The sequence below is a fragment of the Ambystoma mexicanum genome, chromosome 9, assembly GCF_040938575.1.
Source record: "Ambystoma mexicanum isolate Mex_15411 chromosome 9, UKY_AmexF1_1, whole genome shotgun sequence".
NCBI lineage: Eukaryota > Metazoa > Chordata > Amphibia > Caudata > Ambystomatidae > Ambystoma > Ambystoma mexicanum.
The window spans coordinates 789114630-789127950 of record NC_090931.1 but is presented as its reverse complement, the minus strand read 5'-3'; the positions used below and the strand labels follow the sequence as shown (position 1 = coordinate 789127950).

The following is a 13321-nucleotide window of genomic DNA, read 5'->3' as shown; positions in this document are numbered from 1 at the left end:
CATGGCTATCATTGCTAAAACTACGCTAGCTGCAAGACTCACCCCACCTCCAGTAATGACTTCTTGTGAACTACTCTCAGCTAAAGTACCTATTTCCAACAATAGTACACTAACCATTCTTCTTGTGTATAGACCCCCAAGCCCTCTAGGTAACTTTGAGGAAGACCTCTCTAGCCTCCTCATTAACATCGACTCCACCCAGCTCCTACTACTAGGTGATTTCAGCCTGGAATTCAACGATGTTGAGGACAAACGGGCTCAGTCTATCCAATCTATTCTAGTCGATCACGGCCTCTCCCAAAAAGTCTTAGGCCCTACTCATATAAAAGGACGCACATTAGACTGGATGGCCAACCGTAATTGCGTCACTACCATCTCCAATATCACACCCCAAACCTCGACCGACCACCACCTCATCTGTTTCTCATCTAATATAGAACTGCCAAATTTAGCTACTCGTGAAATGGCACCACCCTTGCCAAATTGAAGCAAAAAAGAAATTAGTGCTGAAAAACTACTCACTCCAACTCCTCCTATCAGCTCTTACCACCAGTGCCTTCAACTCTGACCCAAATATGCTAGTTGAGACATTCAACAAAACTATATCCAATGCCTTGGACGATTGCACCTATCAAACTATGCAAAAGTAAACCAGAAACGCACCTCAACACATGGTTTACCCCCCATCTTAAAGAACTACGAACTCAAAAACGTAAAGTCCAAGCTACCTGGAGGCACGCCTTCAGTTGAGAATAAAACTCTACTTACCAATTTTGTAAATAAATACAAGGAAATAATCCAAACCAAAAAAGACACATTCAATGAGAGAATTAGTAAAGCTAACTCGAACTCCAAAGAACTTTTCTCCATCCTCCGGGAAATGGGAAACCTGATTACTCCCACAGACAATGTCCCTAAAGACAAACAATGGTGTGCGAACATCCAAAATGCCCTAGCAATTAAAATAACTCTACAAACCAAAATCGCTAAGAAAAAATCCTCCTTGAGTTCCACAGGAACACACACCACCAGCCCGACAGATACACCTAGATCAGATACACTAAACAATTGCAAACCTTTCAGGTTTACCAACATAGCCATTCTGGAAACTGAAAAGGTCATATCTTCTGTGAAACCTTCAAATTGCCAAGGTGACAGTTGCCCGGCACAAGTTATGAAGGACACAGCTAGGGACTTAGCACCCTTCATTGCTAAGCTAATTAACGCCTCCTTTTAGAACTAGGACGGTACCCACCAACCTCAAAGAATCCTGGGTACTGCCTATCTTCAAAAAAACAGACCCTTGACTCAGCTATCCCCAGTAATTATAGGCCCATTACCACGGTCCCATTCCTCCTGAAAATTGACAAGTAGCCTACCTCCAGATCAAAAACTACCTGGAGAAAAACCAACTATTAGGATCATGCCAATCTGGGTTCAGACCACAACAGGGTACTGAAACGGCACTAATTGACCTCAAGACACAAATCAACGAATTGAAGGATAAAGGTAATACAGCTATGCTCCTCCTTGACTTATCGGCGGCCTTCGACCTAATGGACCATGCAGTGTTATGCAAGCATCTAGCATCTGCCGCCTATTTCTCAAGCGAAGCTATAGCCTGGGTACAATCCTTCCTAGCCTACCGCACGATGAGTGTTCTCCCCTGTAGCTTCAGCTGACCCAATACAAATCACCTGTGGTGTCCCACAAGGTTCATGTGTCTCCCCTACAATGTACAATATCTTCACTAAGCCACTCTTCGACAAACTTAACAGATTGGGGGTAACCTATACTAACTACGCGGATGACACGCAGATCCTCATACCACTATCCGGCAACTTTGTCGAAGACACTGCGCTAGTAAATAAGATTTACCTCCTCATTCAGGCATGGATGGCCTCTCACGGCCTCTTCCTGAGTGACGACAAAACAGAGATACTCATCCTGGGTTACGACTCTAACCTCAAAAAACTTAGCCCCAGCCTTTTAATATTGATGGCAACATAATCAAGGTGGTAACCGAGGTAAAAACATTAGGTTTTTACCTTGACTCCACTTTATCTCTTAAACAAGTTAACTCCTTGGCTTCATCTACAGCCTACACCTGCAAATTAATCGGGGCCTGTAGACCCTACCTCTCCAAAACCAACTGTCACTCTAGTCAATGCTTTAGTAATGTCTAAACTGGACTACTGTAATGCCCTATATGCAGGTGCCAATAAAACTGGCATAAACAAATTGCAAATACTGCAGAATAATGCTCTTAGAGCAGCCTTGGACATACCTCGTAGAGTGCATATATATAATATGAGGAAAGACCATCACTGGCTAAATATTAGTGACAGAATCCTCCTCAAGACGCTATCTCTTACCCACAAAGGACTTAACAACACTGCACCCCATATATCTCGGCCAGACTGACCAGAAAATCCTCCAGTCACCATATTAGAGGGTCCAACCATCTTGCACTAGAAATCCCCAGATTTAGACTAACAAAAGCAGGTGGAGCAAGCTTCCCTGTCAGAGCGGCACGTGCCTGGAATGCTCTCCCTACTGCATTGAGAGCTGATCAACTCTATTCCAGATTCAGATGCAACGTGAAAAGCTGGCTCTGGACAAGGGACGCCCACTAAACTGTCCTCTGCACCAGGCCCTATATTATGGCATGAATCCACTGTGACTTATGAAACCTGTACTATTGACTTTCATACCACTGACGGTGTGTTGTGAAGTACCCACATTTCTCATCTTTAATGTAAATACTGCAATAACTTGTAATGTATCCACTGTATGTAACCAAGACTAAGTATTCTTGTTACCGCTGCGCCCGGCTACCCCAGGGTTGGGAGCGCATTATCAAATAATAAACTAAAGTAGCTTTGATAGCTACATTTGGGAAAACTCCTGCCCAGTACCCTGGTTTAGGACCCTCCAAAAGACTGTTACCCCCTGGGCTACCTGGATGTGTGACTGTTTGAAAAACTTAGATGAATGGGTTATGGGTTACAGAGTAACTACCTTTTGAAGGAATGCAATCTGTTTTTGTTGGAATCTATTTTTGATACCTGCTCTCCTGAGCTGAGGCAGCATTTGGCTGACTCAAATGAGATTGATGCCAAGAAGGTAGGAAATACTGCTGACTTGTGGGTTGCCAACCGGGCTACTCACAAAGATTCTGGGGCCACTCACAAAAAGGATGAGGGTAAGCAGCACAAGAAAGATGACAAAGAGAATTCTAAAACCTCTCGCACAAAAGAGGGCCACAAACATAAGAAGGGTAAGCCATGTGGGAAACCAGGTCAGTCTAGTGAAACCTCTGGTGCCAAACCAGAGGGAGGTCAGCAGAAACCCCCATTCCAGATTTGGTAAATATTATGCTTGTGGGTCTACTGACCATGTGAAAGGGGATCCCAGATGCCAGGGTAAACCTTCAGGGGTCCACACTGCCTCCGTAGCCTTCATCCCTGAGGGAGAAGTAGATGCAAGTGCAAATTTTCATCTGTTGGCTGAAGACCCCATTGGAGTCTCAGCCAGTGTTTCTTCCTGGGTCTGTGGGAACAGCAGAATGTAGATGTGTATAACTCTATTCCTCATAACACCAAAGCATATTACAAGAAGAGTGTACTTGTTAATGGACGGGAACCCCTGCCATTGGAGTCACTGGGGCCAGCATTACTGTAGTGGATGAGAACTTTTTCCAACCGGCGGATGTTGCTAAGGCACCCAAAGGTCCCACTAAGCTTGCTGGAGGCCTTCTCCAGATGGTTCCAATACTACCAGCTCTCATCCAGTGCAACAATATGACTGTACGAATACCAGTCAGTGTTCAGAGTGAGGTGCCTGGGAGAGTCCTGTTGGGGAATGACTTTAGCAAGCACCCCCAGGCCTCAGTAAGAGGAAGCAGGAGCAGACTAGGAAGGCCAGAGAGCTCACCTTAGATGACTCTAAATGGGTTGTTACAGAGGTACTTATAACACTGAGTCCACAGGAAGAAAGAGACAAAGGGGAAACCCTAGGTCTCGGGAAGAAAGAAAAGTGTCACCCCAGTGCACAAAACAAGGACATCCCCGAGAGTACAGTCCAAGGTCACATATGTGACCCCTCCACCAGCTGAGGCTGAGTGGGAGGACCAACTAGAGGATGGTGAAACAGTTACTGGTGAACTGAACTGGAAGAAGACCTTCTCTCTGTTGGAGATCTGGATCCTAAAGACCATCCTGAGCGGCAGACTTGGTTTGCAGAAGGGTGCCCCTGCAGGGCAGACTTCAGCAGAGGTCAGAGTGTCCTACTCTTGAAGGACTTCGTCAACAAGCAGCTTCCCACCTGGAAGGGCAAGAGCCAGGAAAGCACAGGCTGTGCTGGGAGGATGGCCTCCTTTACAGTGAGCTTATAGAGTCTATCCAAGGGGACTACAGAAGACTTGTAGTGCCTCAGGAGGGGAGACCCCAGTTTCTACAGTTAGCCCATGAGATTCCTTTAGCTGGTCACTTAAGTTGTAAAAGACCAAGGAAAGGATGTCTCTTTTTCTACTGGGCTAAAATGGGGTCTGATGTAGAAGCTGTCACACTTGTCAGACATCTGGCAAGAGTGGAGCCAAGAACGTGGCACCCTTGGTACCCCTCCCAGTGATGGGAGTTCCTTTCAGAGGGTAGGGATTGACATTGTTGGTCCCCTAGACCCTCCCACATCTTCAGGCAGCCGATTTATATTGGCTGTGGTAGACCATGCTACCAGGTAACCTGAAGCATTACCTATGAGAACTGTTCCTCAGGCAGTGGCTAAGGCCCTACTTGGTATTTTTACATCAGTAGGTTTTCCTAAGGAGGTTACCTCGGACAGGGGGACCAATTTTATGTCTCACTACATGCAAGCTTTGTGGAAAAACTGGAGTGACCTACAAGTTCTCAACAGCCTACCAAAACCCCTAACCAATGGGTTGGTGGAGAGGTTTAATAGAACTGGGTGCTTTAGAAGAACCCCTTGGAAGAAAGTTTGACCACCTAATGCCATGCCTTCTCTTTGCTTATAGAGCAGTCCTCCAAGAAGGAGTTGGCTTCAACCTCTTTGAGCTTCTCTATGGTCATCCGGTTAGAGGTCCATTGGCCCTAATCAAGGTGAAGTTGGAGAGTGCGCCTTCCCGCAAGCCAGTGAGAATCACTGACTTTGTGTTCGGTCTCCTAAGGAGAATGACACACATGATGACAGAAGCTTCAGAAAACTTGAAAGCAGGTCCGGCTCTGGTCAAACATTGGCATGACCAGAAGGCCAGCATGGTTGAGTTTACTCAAGACCAGCTACTTCTCGTTATTGCACCTACGAGGCAAAGGGCCTTACAGGACAAATGGATTGGACGCTTGAAGGTTGTGGGCAAACTTGGAGAGGTCAATTATTTGGTGGACTTGGGCAATCCTAAGGAGGCCCCGACACCAACCGCCTAAAGGCATATGTATCCAGACCATAAATGGGAGCTTTGCTCTTAGCATCTGATCAAGAGGAGAGTGAACCTCTACCTGACCTTCTCAGGGGACCGCCTTTAGATGGAAAAATAAGAGGAGCTAATCTCTCTTCTGATCTGACTTTGGATCAACAGGAGGAGTGCAAGGTGCTGAATCAGTTTGCCTCCCTGTTTTCATTAACACCATGTTTGACCCCTTGGGGCCAGCATGATGTCCTCACTGGTGACTGTCTACCTGTCAAAAGCAGGGGGTACAGGATGTCAGACCATGTAAGAACCCACATAAAGGAGGAGGTCAAGAAGATGCTTGATCTAGGGGTAATGGAGCCATCTACAAGCCCATGGGCTAGTCCTGTTGTACTAGTGCCAAAGGCAGGATCCAAGGAGTTGAGATTTTGTGTGGACTATAGAGCTCTTAATGCAGTCAACATGACTGATGCCCATCCTTTACCTAGGACAGAAGAGCTGGTGGATAAACTTGGTTCAGCCAAGTACCTCAGTACATGTGACCTAACCTCAGGCTATTGGCAAATATCTCTGGCAGACCATGGCAAGGCGAAAACGGCATGTTAAACTCCAGGAGGCCTCTACCAGTTTAAGGCAATGCATTTTGGACTAAGGAATGCACCTGCTACATTCCAAAGGATGGTAAATCATGTTCTGAATGGAATGGGCGACCTCCTCACGGCATACTTGGATGACATTGCAGTGTTCAGCTGTTAGGCAAGATTGTATGCAGTACCCTTTGATTGTACTACAACAAGCCTGACCTCCTGGCAGTAGGAACCCAACCTTTGGTGATTGTACTACAAGCCTGACCTCCTGGCAATAGGAACCCAACCTTTGGTATAAGATGAACAGCCAGGCTTATCTCAAGAGGGGTCAATGTGAGCAGTAGGGGAGTGACACAGATTCAGTGACCCATATTAAAATGAACTCTTACACACAAGATTTCCCGATTAAACAACTATCAGTTTAACAGTCATTTTGAGTAAGCCTTCTTCAGAAGGGGGCAATCTAATAGTAACACACAAATACACTCCAAAATACACATTTGGCATGGCAAACGCATGTCCTACACCCTCAGGTGACTTAAATAGCTAGGACACTGTGGACAATAATATTACTGTTGCATTTAGAGCAATACTTTGAATATGTCAAAGAAAATGGTCATTAGAACACAACAATAGATCACACAAATATTCTGAAGCAGGTGAGTACTTTGGTAACCCCCAATGCAAAGTAAGTTAACCTCTTCCTGGAAGGAAGACACAACACAAAGCCAGAGGGCGAAAGAGTCCTTTAGGGAGCCAGGCCAAAGTCAATCTGGATAAAAGTCTAGGTGAGCTGAAACAATTCTTGCAGGTAGTTAAAAGTCTTGCACAATGTTTTAGAAGTCTTTGTAAAAAAGAAGAAATCAAAGTAGGGCCACAAGCTGATTAGGCTTGTGAGGTAAAGAAGCTGTTAGCAACTCTACAGAAGCAACCAAGACAAGTCTCCACTGAGAACAAGTGAGGTTACACAACAAGAGGTAAGTTCTCTTAGACTTTACAGTACCTTTGGTTGGAAGAAATGGTCCCAGTTGGCTTCTGTTCCTGTGCAGCTATGCAGATCCTGTGTTCCTGGGCCTCGGTCGTGGGGACAAGAGGGAGGTAGTCTTGGGACTCTTGCTCTGCCCATTGCTGCTGCTGACCTTCCCATTGCTAACTTCAATTCAGCGGTCCTTCTGTGTTTCAGCTCCTCGCGTCTGACCGCAAATAGCACCACCGTGGTTCTAGGATTCCACCATGGACTTTCCTCGCATCTAGGGTCCAGCACTCTGTTGTGGCTCAGGCTTGGTCAGTCCTGCACCAGGGAAGCCCGGAGGATCTTACCGGCGCTCGGGTCTGACTTAAAAGCAACGCATACATACTGGTGTTCCAGAGCCAGCTCCCAGAGGATGTCAAACGAGTTCACATTGGAGTGGATTGGTCCCACCAACTCAAAGGGAGAAGTCGTCCTTGCAGGGCTTCTCTAGTCGAGGTGAATTCGGAGCTTCAGCACAGCAGCAGGGATTCACTGTGCAAACCCAACGGTCCAGGAGTTGAAGCAGGTGTCTCTTCCAAGTTCTTCTGATTCCTTCGTCCATTGGTCGACTCTTCCTTCCAAGCCAAAAAGCCTCGCCTTTTATGCAGGTTTCTCCCATTCATTCCAACCTTGCTGTCTATCACACAGCAGGGTGACTGTCCATGCCAGACAGCCAGCCGGCCAATCACCTTTGGGTGCATTCCTGTAACCAAGGAGCTTAAGCACAGGGAGTTTCGGGCAGACTTTGTACAGTACCTTTTGAATTGAAGAAAAGTGCAGCAGATGACTTCTGTTCCTGTGCAGTGCTGCAGATCTCGCTGTTCCTGGGCCTCATTCGTGGGGAAAAGAGGGAGGACTTATGGGGACTCCTGCACTGCAATGGGACGGTCGCCGCCCGCAACCGGAAATCTTCAAATCAGTGGCTGTTCAGTGTTTCAGTTCCTCGTGTCTACCGCAAATAGCAACACTTTGGTTCCTGGCTGTCGAGAGGGGCTTTCCTTGCTTCTGGGGTCCCACACTCTGAGGGGGCTCAGGCTCGGTCAGTCCTGCTTCCTGGGAGTCAGGAGGTTCTTCCTGGAGCTCTAGGCCAGCTTAATAGCAACACACATAATCTGGTGGTCATCTCCCTGGCTATACGGTTTCCAGCAGCAACTCTGTGGAAATTCAAACAGCTCTAACCAGGTGGCTTACTTTGGAGTTGATTGGTCCCACCAACTCAAGGGGAGAAGTCGTCCTTGCAGGGGCTTCTCTGTCGATACAAATTTGTAGTTTCAGCACAGCAGCAGGGCTTCACCGGGAAAACCAACTGTCCTGGAGTTGCAGCAGGCGTCCTCTTCAAGTTCCTCTTTGGTTCCTTCGTCCAGTGGTCGACTCTGCCTTCCAAGCCAAAAGCCTCGCCTTTTGTTCAGTTCTCTCCCATTCATTTCAGCTTAGCTGTCAGTCACCCAGCAGGGTGGCTGTCCTTGCCGGACAGCCAGCCAACCACTGCAGAGTGCATTTGGGTCTCCTAGGAGACTAAGCACAGAGTGTTTCGGGCACCTCACTCACTTCCTGCCTACCCCAGACACCCTGGAGCCAGAGGTGGGCTTCACTCGTGAATCCCGCCAAAGGCAAATGGAACAATGGGACCAAACCTGGTTTGGCGCGCAGAGTAAATCTCAAGAAGGACCTTTCCACAAAGAAATGGTGAAAAAAGACTGGGCCATTTTAACAATGGCACCGTTGGGTGCTTTACTGCAGCGGCGAATGCAGTCCGCGGTAAACCACACCACGGTAGTTAAAACGAAACCACTGTGGCAGCCATTCAGTGAGGAAAGGGTAACATAAAAATGTTACATGAGAAGCTAGACAAACGAGATACAATAGGGTGCTGGAGGGGTTACCTAGTAAGATGGTGTGTGCTCGGTCTAGAAAGTCACAAATGTAAGTAAATTCAGTTTCAGTTCACTGCTCTGGGAAACAGTAGTTTTTATGTAAACCTTTGGGAAATCTGAAAGACTACCCTGTGCCAGTGAAATGCTGTGTGACACAATGTATAAGATGATGCCTATGGAGTTTGTCAGGCTCCATAACCAAAAGAAACGCAAAGCTCAGAAACATTAAAATACATGAGTGGGGAAAAGGGTCTTATGCTCCTCAGGTTAAAAAAAATAAAGTTAGCACATTTCTGAGAATTCTCCCCAACAAGCGTGGGAAAAGGTTGGCGTGAGGGCCTTGGACCAAGACTGTGCCATTCAGGTAAATATTAATGATGACCATAGAGGAGTGGAATGGGGCCAGGAGGGCCTCCCCTGGGTACCACAGTTAAGGGGAGATGAAGAGAAAGACAGCACATGGACCATATGAAGAGTCCATACGTCTGGCGAGGTAATGGCAAAGAGGATGTTGATGAGGGTATATCTGGTGAACCTTTTCATTTAATTTAATCTTTTACTATGTAGCTTTTGATTCCAGTTGTATCACTTTCTATTGCAAGTAATCTCCTTTTTCTTTGCTTTTTTGATTTATATCCTGAAACACCTTCATTGTATACTATTAGATAAAATGCTCTAGAAATTTGCTTTGAATGTTCAAAGGCATCCATTGTAGAAAAGCCAATGTACATGCCTAAAGTTTCAAAGGACAAAAATAATTGCCAATTGTTTTTTTTTAGACCCCTGGACATACACCTTCGTCTTTAAGGTGGGATGAGACACCGGGTCGTGCAAAGGGTAGTGAAACACCTGGGGCTACACCAGGCTCAAAAATATGGGATCCAACACCGAGCCATACACCAGCAGGAGCTGTAACCCCTGGCCGAGGTGACACACCAGGCCATGCAACACCAGGTCATGGAGGTGCATCGTCAAGTGCACGTAAAAACCGCTGGGATGAGACCCCCAAAACAGAAAGAGGTACTTTTTGAGTAGAGTTTAGTTCAATTGCCTCTTATGCTTACAATACCAGTGTTTTTACAAATCATTGTCCGTTTTTTTATTTGGCCAGCCTCTGTCTAACCTGAGCAGCATTTGTTTCATGACAACATCTTTTGTGAACCTTTACAGTGTAAAAATATTTAGCAAACATGGAAATAGTTTGCTCTCCTGTGTGGTATCTTTAGGAGAAGAGTTTAAAGGTCTGTTTTAGCATGAGTTAATAATACGTGCATTTTTAAAGGATATTTTAGCTAAGTAAAAATACTCAGTTAGGCCACAATCAAGGGGTTCCACTCCACTTTAAATGCATACATACAACACGTATATTAAATGCAATCTTTTAAATTAAGGAGAAAGTTTTATATCACAGTTAAGCCCAACACCTTACCATCGGACACGTCTCCTTGCCTCGTTTCTGATTGCCTAATCGCCATTCAAAATTGATGTGCGCCAATGATCTTTATCTAAATGCTAACAAGACTGAGAGCCTCCTCATTGGTACACCTTCACCATCCTGTCCCCTCGCTCTCTGGCCGGCTTTCCTTGGCTGCCCTCCTACCTGCGAGGCTAAGAATCTCGGGGTCATCTTTGATGCCACACTCTACTTCTCTGCATACATCTGACGTCTCTAAAAAGTCAAACTTCCTACTGCACTGCCTTAGAGGTACTCTGGCTTTCCACTCCTTCCCCCGAAGCTCACTGTCTCCCAAGCTTTGGTTCTCTAGGTTGGACTACTGTAACAGCCTCTTTCTAAATCTACCTGCCTCCATTCTCCACCCTTTACAACTAATCCAGAACAGGACTACAAGACTTGTCCTTTGCCTCAAGCCCTCGGATCATATCTCTCCAGCTCTGAAATCCCTTCATTGGCTCCCAGTGGACGCAAGGATTCAATTTAAAACCCTCTGCATTGTCCATAAGGCTTTCTGAGGCCTGGGTCCAAAATACCTTCAACTATCCCTCTGTAAATATCTCCCCTCTCAAGCCCTTCGCTCCTCTTCTTCTAACACCCTCAGGATCAGTCGTTTTTCAAGGAAACGAGCTGGTGGTAGATCTGTCTTCGGCAGGGGCCCTCCCTTTGGAACAGCCTCCCGGCCACCTTGAAACTTGAGGAGAACCATCTCCGGTTCCGGAAGCACCAAGACCTTCCTCTTCGCTTCTGCCTTTGGCCCTCTACTCCCCTGCTGATCTGTTTTCTGTCTGCACCATGCTCCTGGCCACCCCTTCTCCTTTGGGCCCAGGTACCTGCTAACCCTCATGCACTGCCTCTGAGCCACCACTTGTACTGGGATCTGTATCTGCACCCATACAGTCTCTCATTTCTCTTCTGCACTTATCAGATATACCCTATCTAACAAACTACGCACTTCCCTCTGCCTGTATTTATTTTATTTATTGCATTTATTTATTGCACTTATTTATTCTATTCTCTCCTTTTGTGCCGCACTTTCTGCTCCTCCCCCTTCCTCGCACTTCCCCCTTTTCCCTTTTCCATGCACTTGCGCGTTCTTACTGTCACTGGGCCTAGTAAGATCGTTGTTTTTATTCTCCTTTGTTCCCCTCCCTTTGCTTGGTCGCGCTCTGAAACACTTGTGTATGAGTGCGATATAAATAAAATATATCGTAGATCATATCATACACTAAGTTTGGAAGTCCAACCCCAGTCTACACCTAGCCTCAATTTTTTAGGTGTCCCAAATGGTTCTTGAGAATGTAGGGGAGTTCTAGGAGAGTTTTCCGAAGTCCGCTTTAGGTAAGACTTCATAAAACTGTCTGGCATACAGGTCCCAAACTCCTAGTATAAACTTGTACTACTCAAGAAACCTTGGTAAAGTGGCAGGGAAGTCAAGCTTATCATAGGAGGAATATGTGAGCTGTAGTTAAGTTCACTGAACACAGTACAGTAGTCCAAAGAAACACACCAATTAAGGTATATTAAAATACATAGGTATTCTATTTTCACAAGAAATGTCTTAAAATACTTAAACCACTTAACTAACGCACATTGGCTTACTTATAGATATTTTTCAAAGGCCACTGCTTAGTTGGTAGTTGCTTGTGGTACAATTGTTTCAAAGTTTGACAATAATGCCGGTTCTACTGTTATTGGTACGACCGCGCACTCGCGTTAAGAGACAGCTATGTGGTAATTGTATTTAGTTAGCAAAACCCCATAGTCTTTTCGGAAGGAAAAAGATTGGTAAGTCATACAGTAGCAGATCTTAATATTCTAGAGGCATTTTCTCAGCAAACTAAAGCTTTTAAAGTCTGATTCCCTAACTCTATGAAGGCAGGCCTTTGGGAGAGGGCTCAAAGTCTTAAGCAGCAGAAAAGCAAAAGTTCCTCCCATGGATACTTCCAGTCTCTAGGACAAGATGCACGAGGAGTTAACACAACAATGGAAACCCTGTTAAAGGACTCACTAAAGGGACACATGGCAGCAGTTTCGGTAGAGTGGGCACGCTGGAAACCTCTTCAGGTCCTCCAATACTCTGGAGCGACTTCTTGGTTTAAGGTAAGCAATACCTTTTCACCCCACAGTACCTTGGGTTGGAAGAAATGTTTGTGGTTGGATTCTCCTCTGTGCAGCAGTGACAGACCCAGTCTCCTGATTCCTCGTTCTGGTGACGGAAGGAATGACTGAATGGGATGTCTCAGCAACAGTCTTGAGAAGAGGACCCTTGGCACAGTTTTCTTAGTCATCTCTGGTCAGTCTGCGGTTTTGGTGCCTTTTCTGTAGCACCAACAAAGGACGGTATTTGCCTAGTCTATCATCTTCGATCCTGGAGTCCTGCACTCTGTTGAGGGGACTTGGATGTGTCTGATCGTGTCCCTAGTGGTTCATTTGGAGCTCAGCAAAGACTTGGCGGATTCGGCCTCTCATAGATGTTGCACTGCAAATGTGTCTGGGGTCTCTTGGTATTTGCAGTCTGCTGCTCTGGAAAGGCAAAACAACCCAGGAGATGTCTCAAATTTCAGTTTGTCTCCGGGCTTGTTGGTCCCACCAGCCCAAGGGATGTTGTCATACTCTTGGGAGCTCCTCTGCCGAGTAGAAATCGGGGTCAGGACAGAAGTGGTCATTCCACGGTAACGCAAAAGGTTTACAGGCGTCTGGTCATAGTCTTCTTCAGTTACTTCAGTTTCCAGTGGTTGGCTTGCATTTCACCTCAGTGTTAGCAGTTTTTCTGAAGTCCAACTAAGGGCTTACTAAACCCATTGTTAGGACAGTTTTTCTGAAGTGCTACCCAACTTCATCAATACCATACAACTGAGGCAGTACAAGACTCCACTCTTAGTATAAGGATGTACCACCTGAGTACATGGTATCGTAGACAGAGCAGCCAGGCTTATTTTAGGAGGGAGGGAGGGCTGTAGAATTGGT

The 13321-nt window shown here is 46.1% G+C and overlaps 1 protein-coding gene across 2 annotated transcripts in view; it reads left to right on the top strand.

The window, feature by feature from the left end:
- Nucleotides 1–13321, top strand: part of SF3B1 (splicing factor 3b subunit 1) — a 493451-nt gene that overhangs the window by 81115 nt on the left and 399015 nt on the right. For both annotated transcript variants that reach the window (XM_069615730.1, XM_069615731.1), the window contains one exon: nt 9678–9918. In XM_069615730.1, the coding sequence (XP_069471831.1) occupies nt 9678–9918 (241 nt within the window). The remainder of the gene's footprint in view (nt 1–9677; nt 9919–13321) is intronic.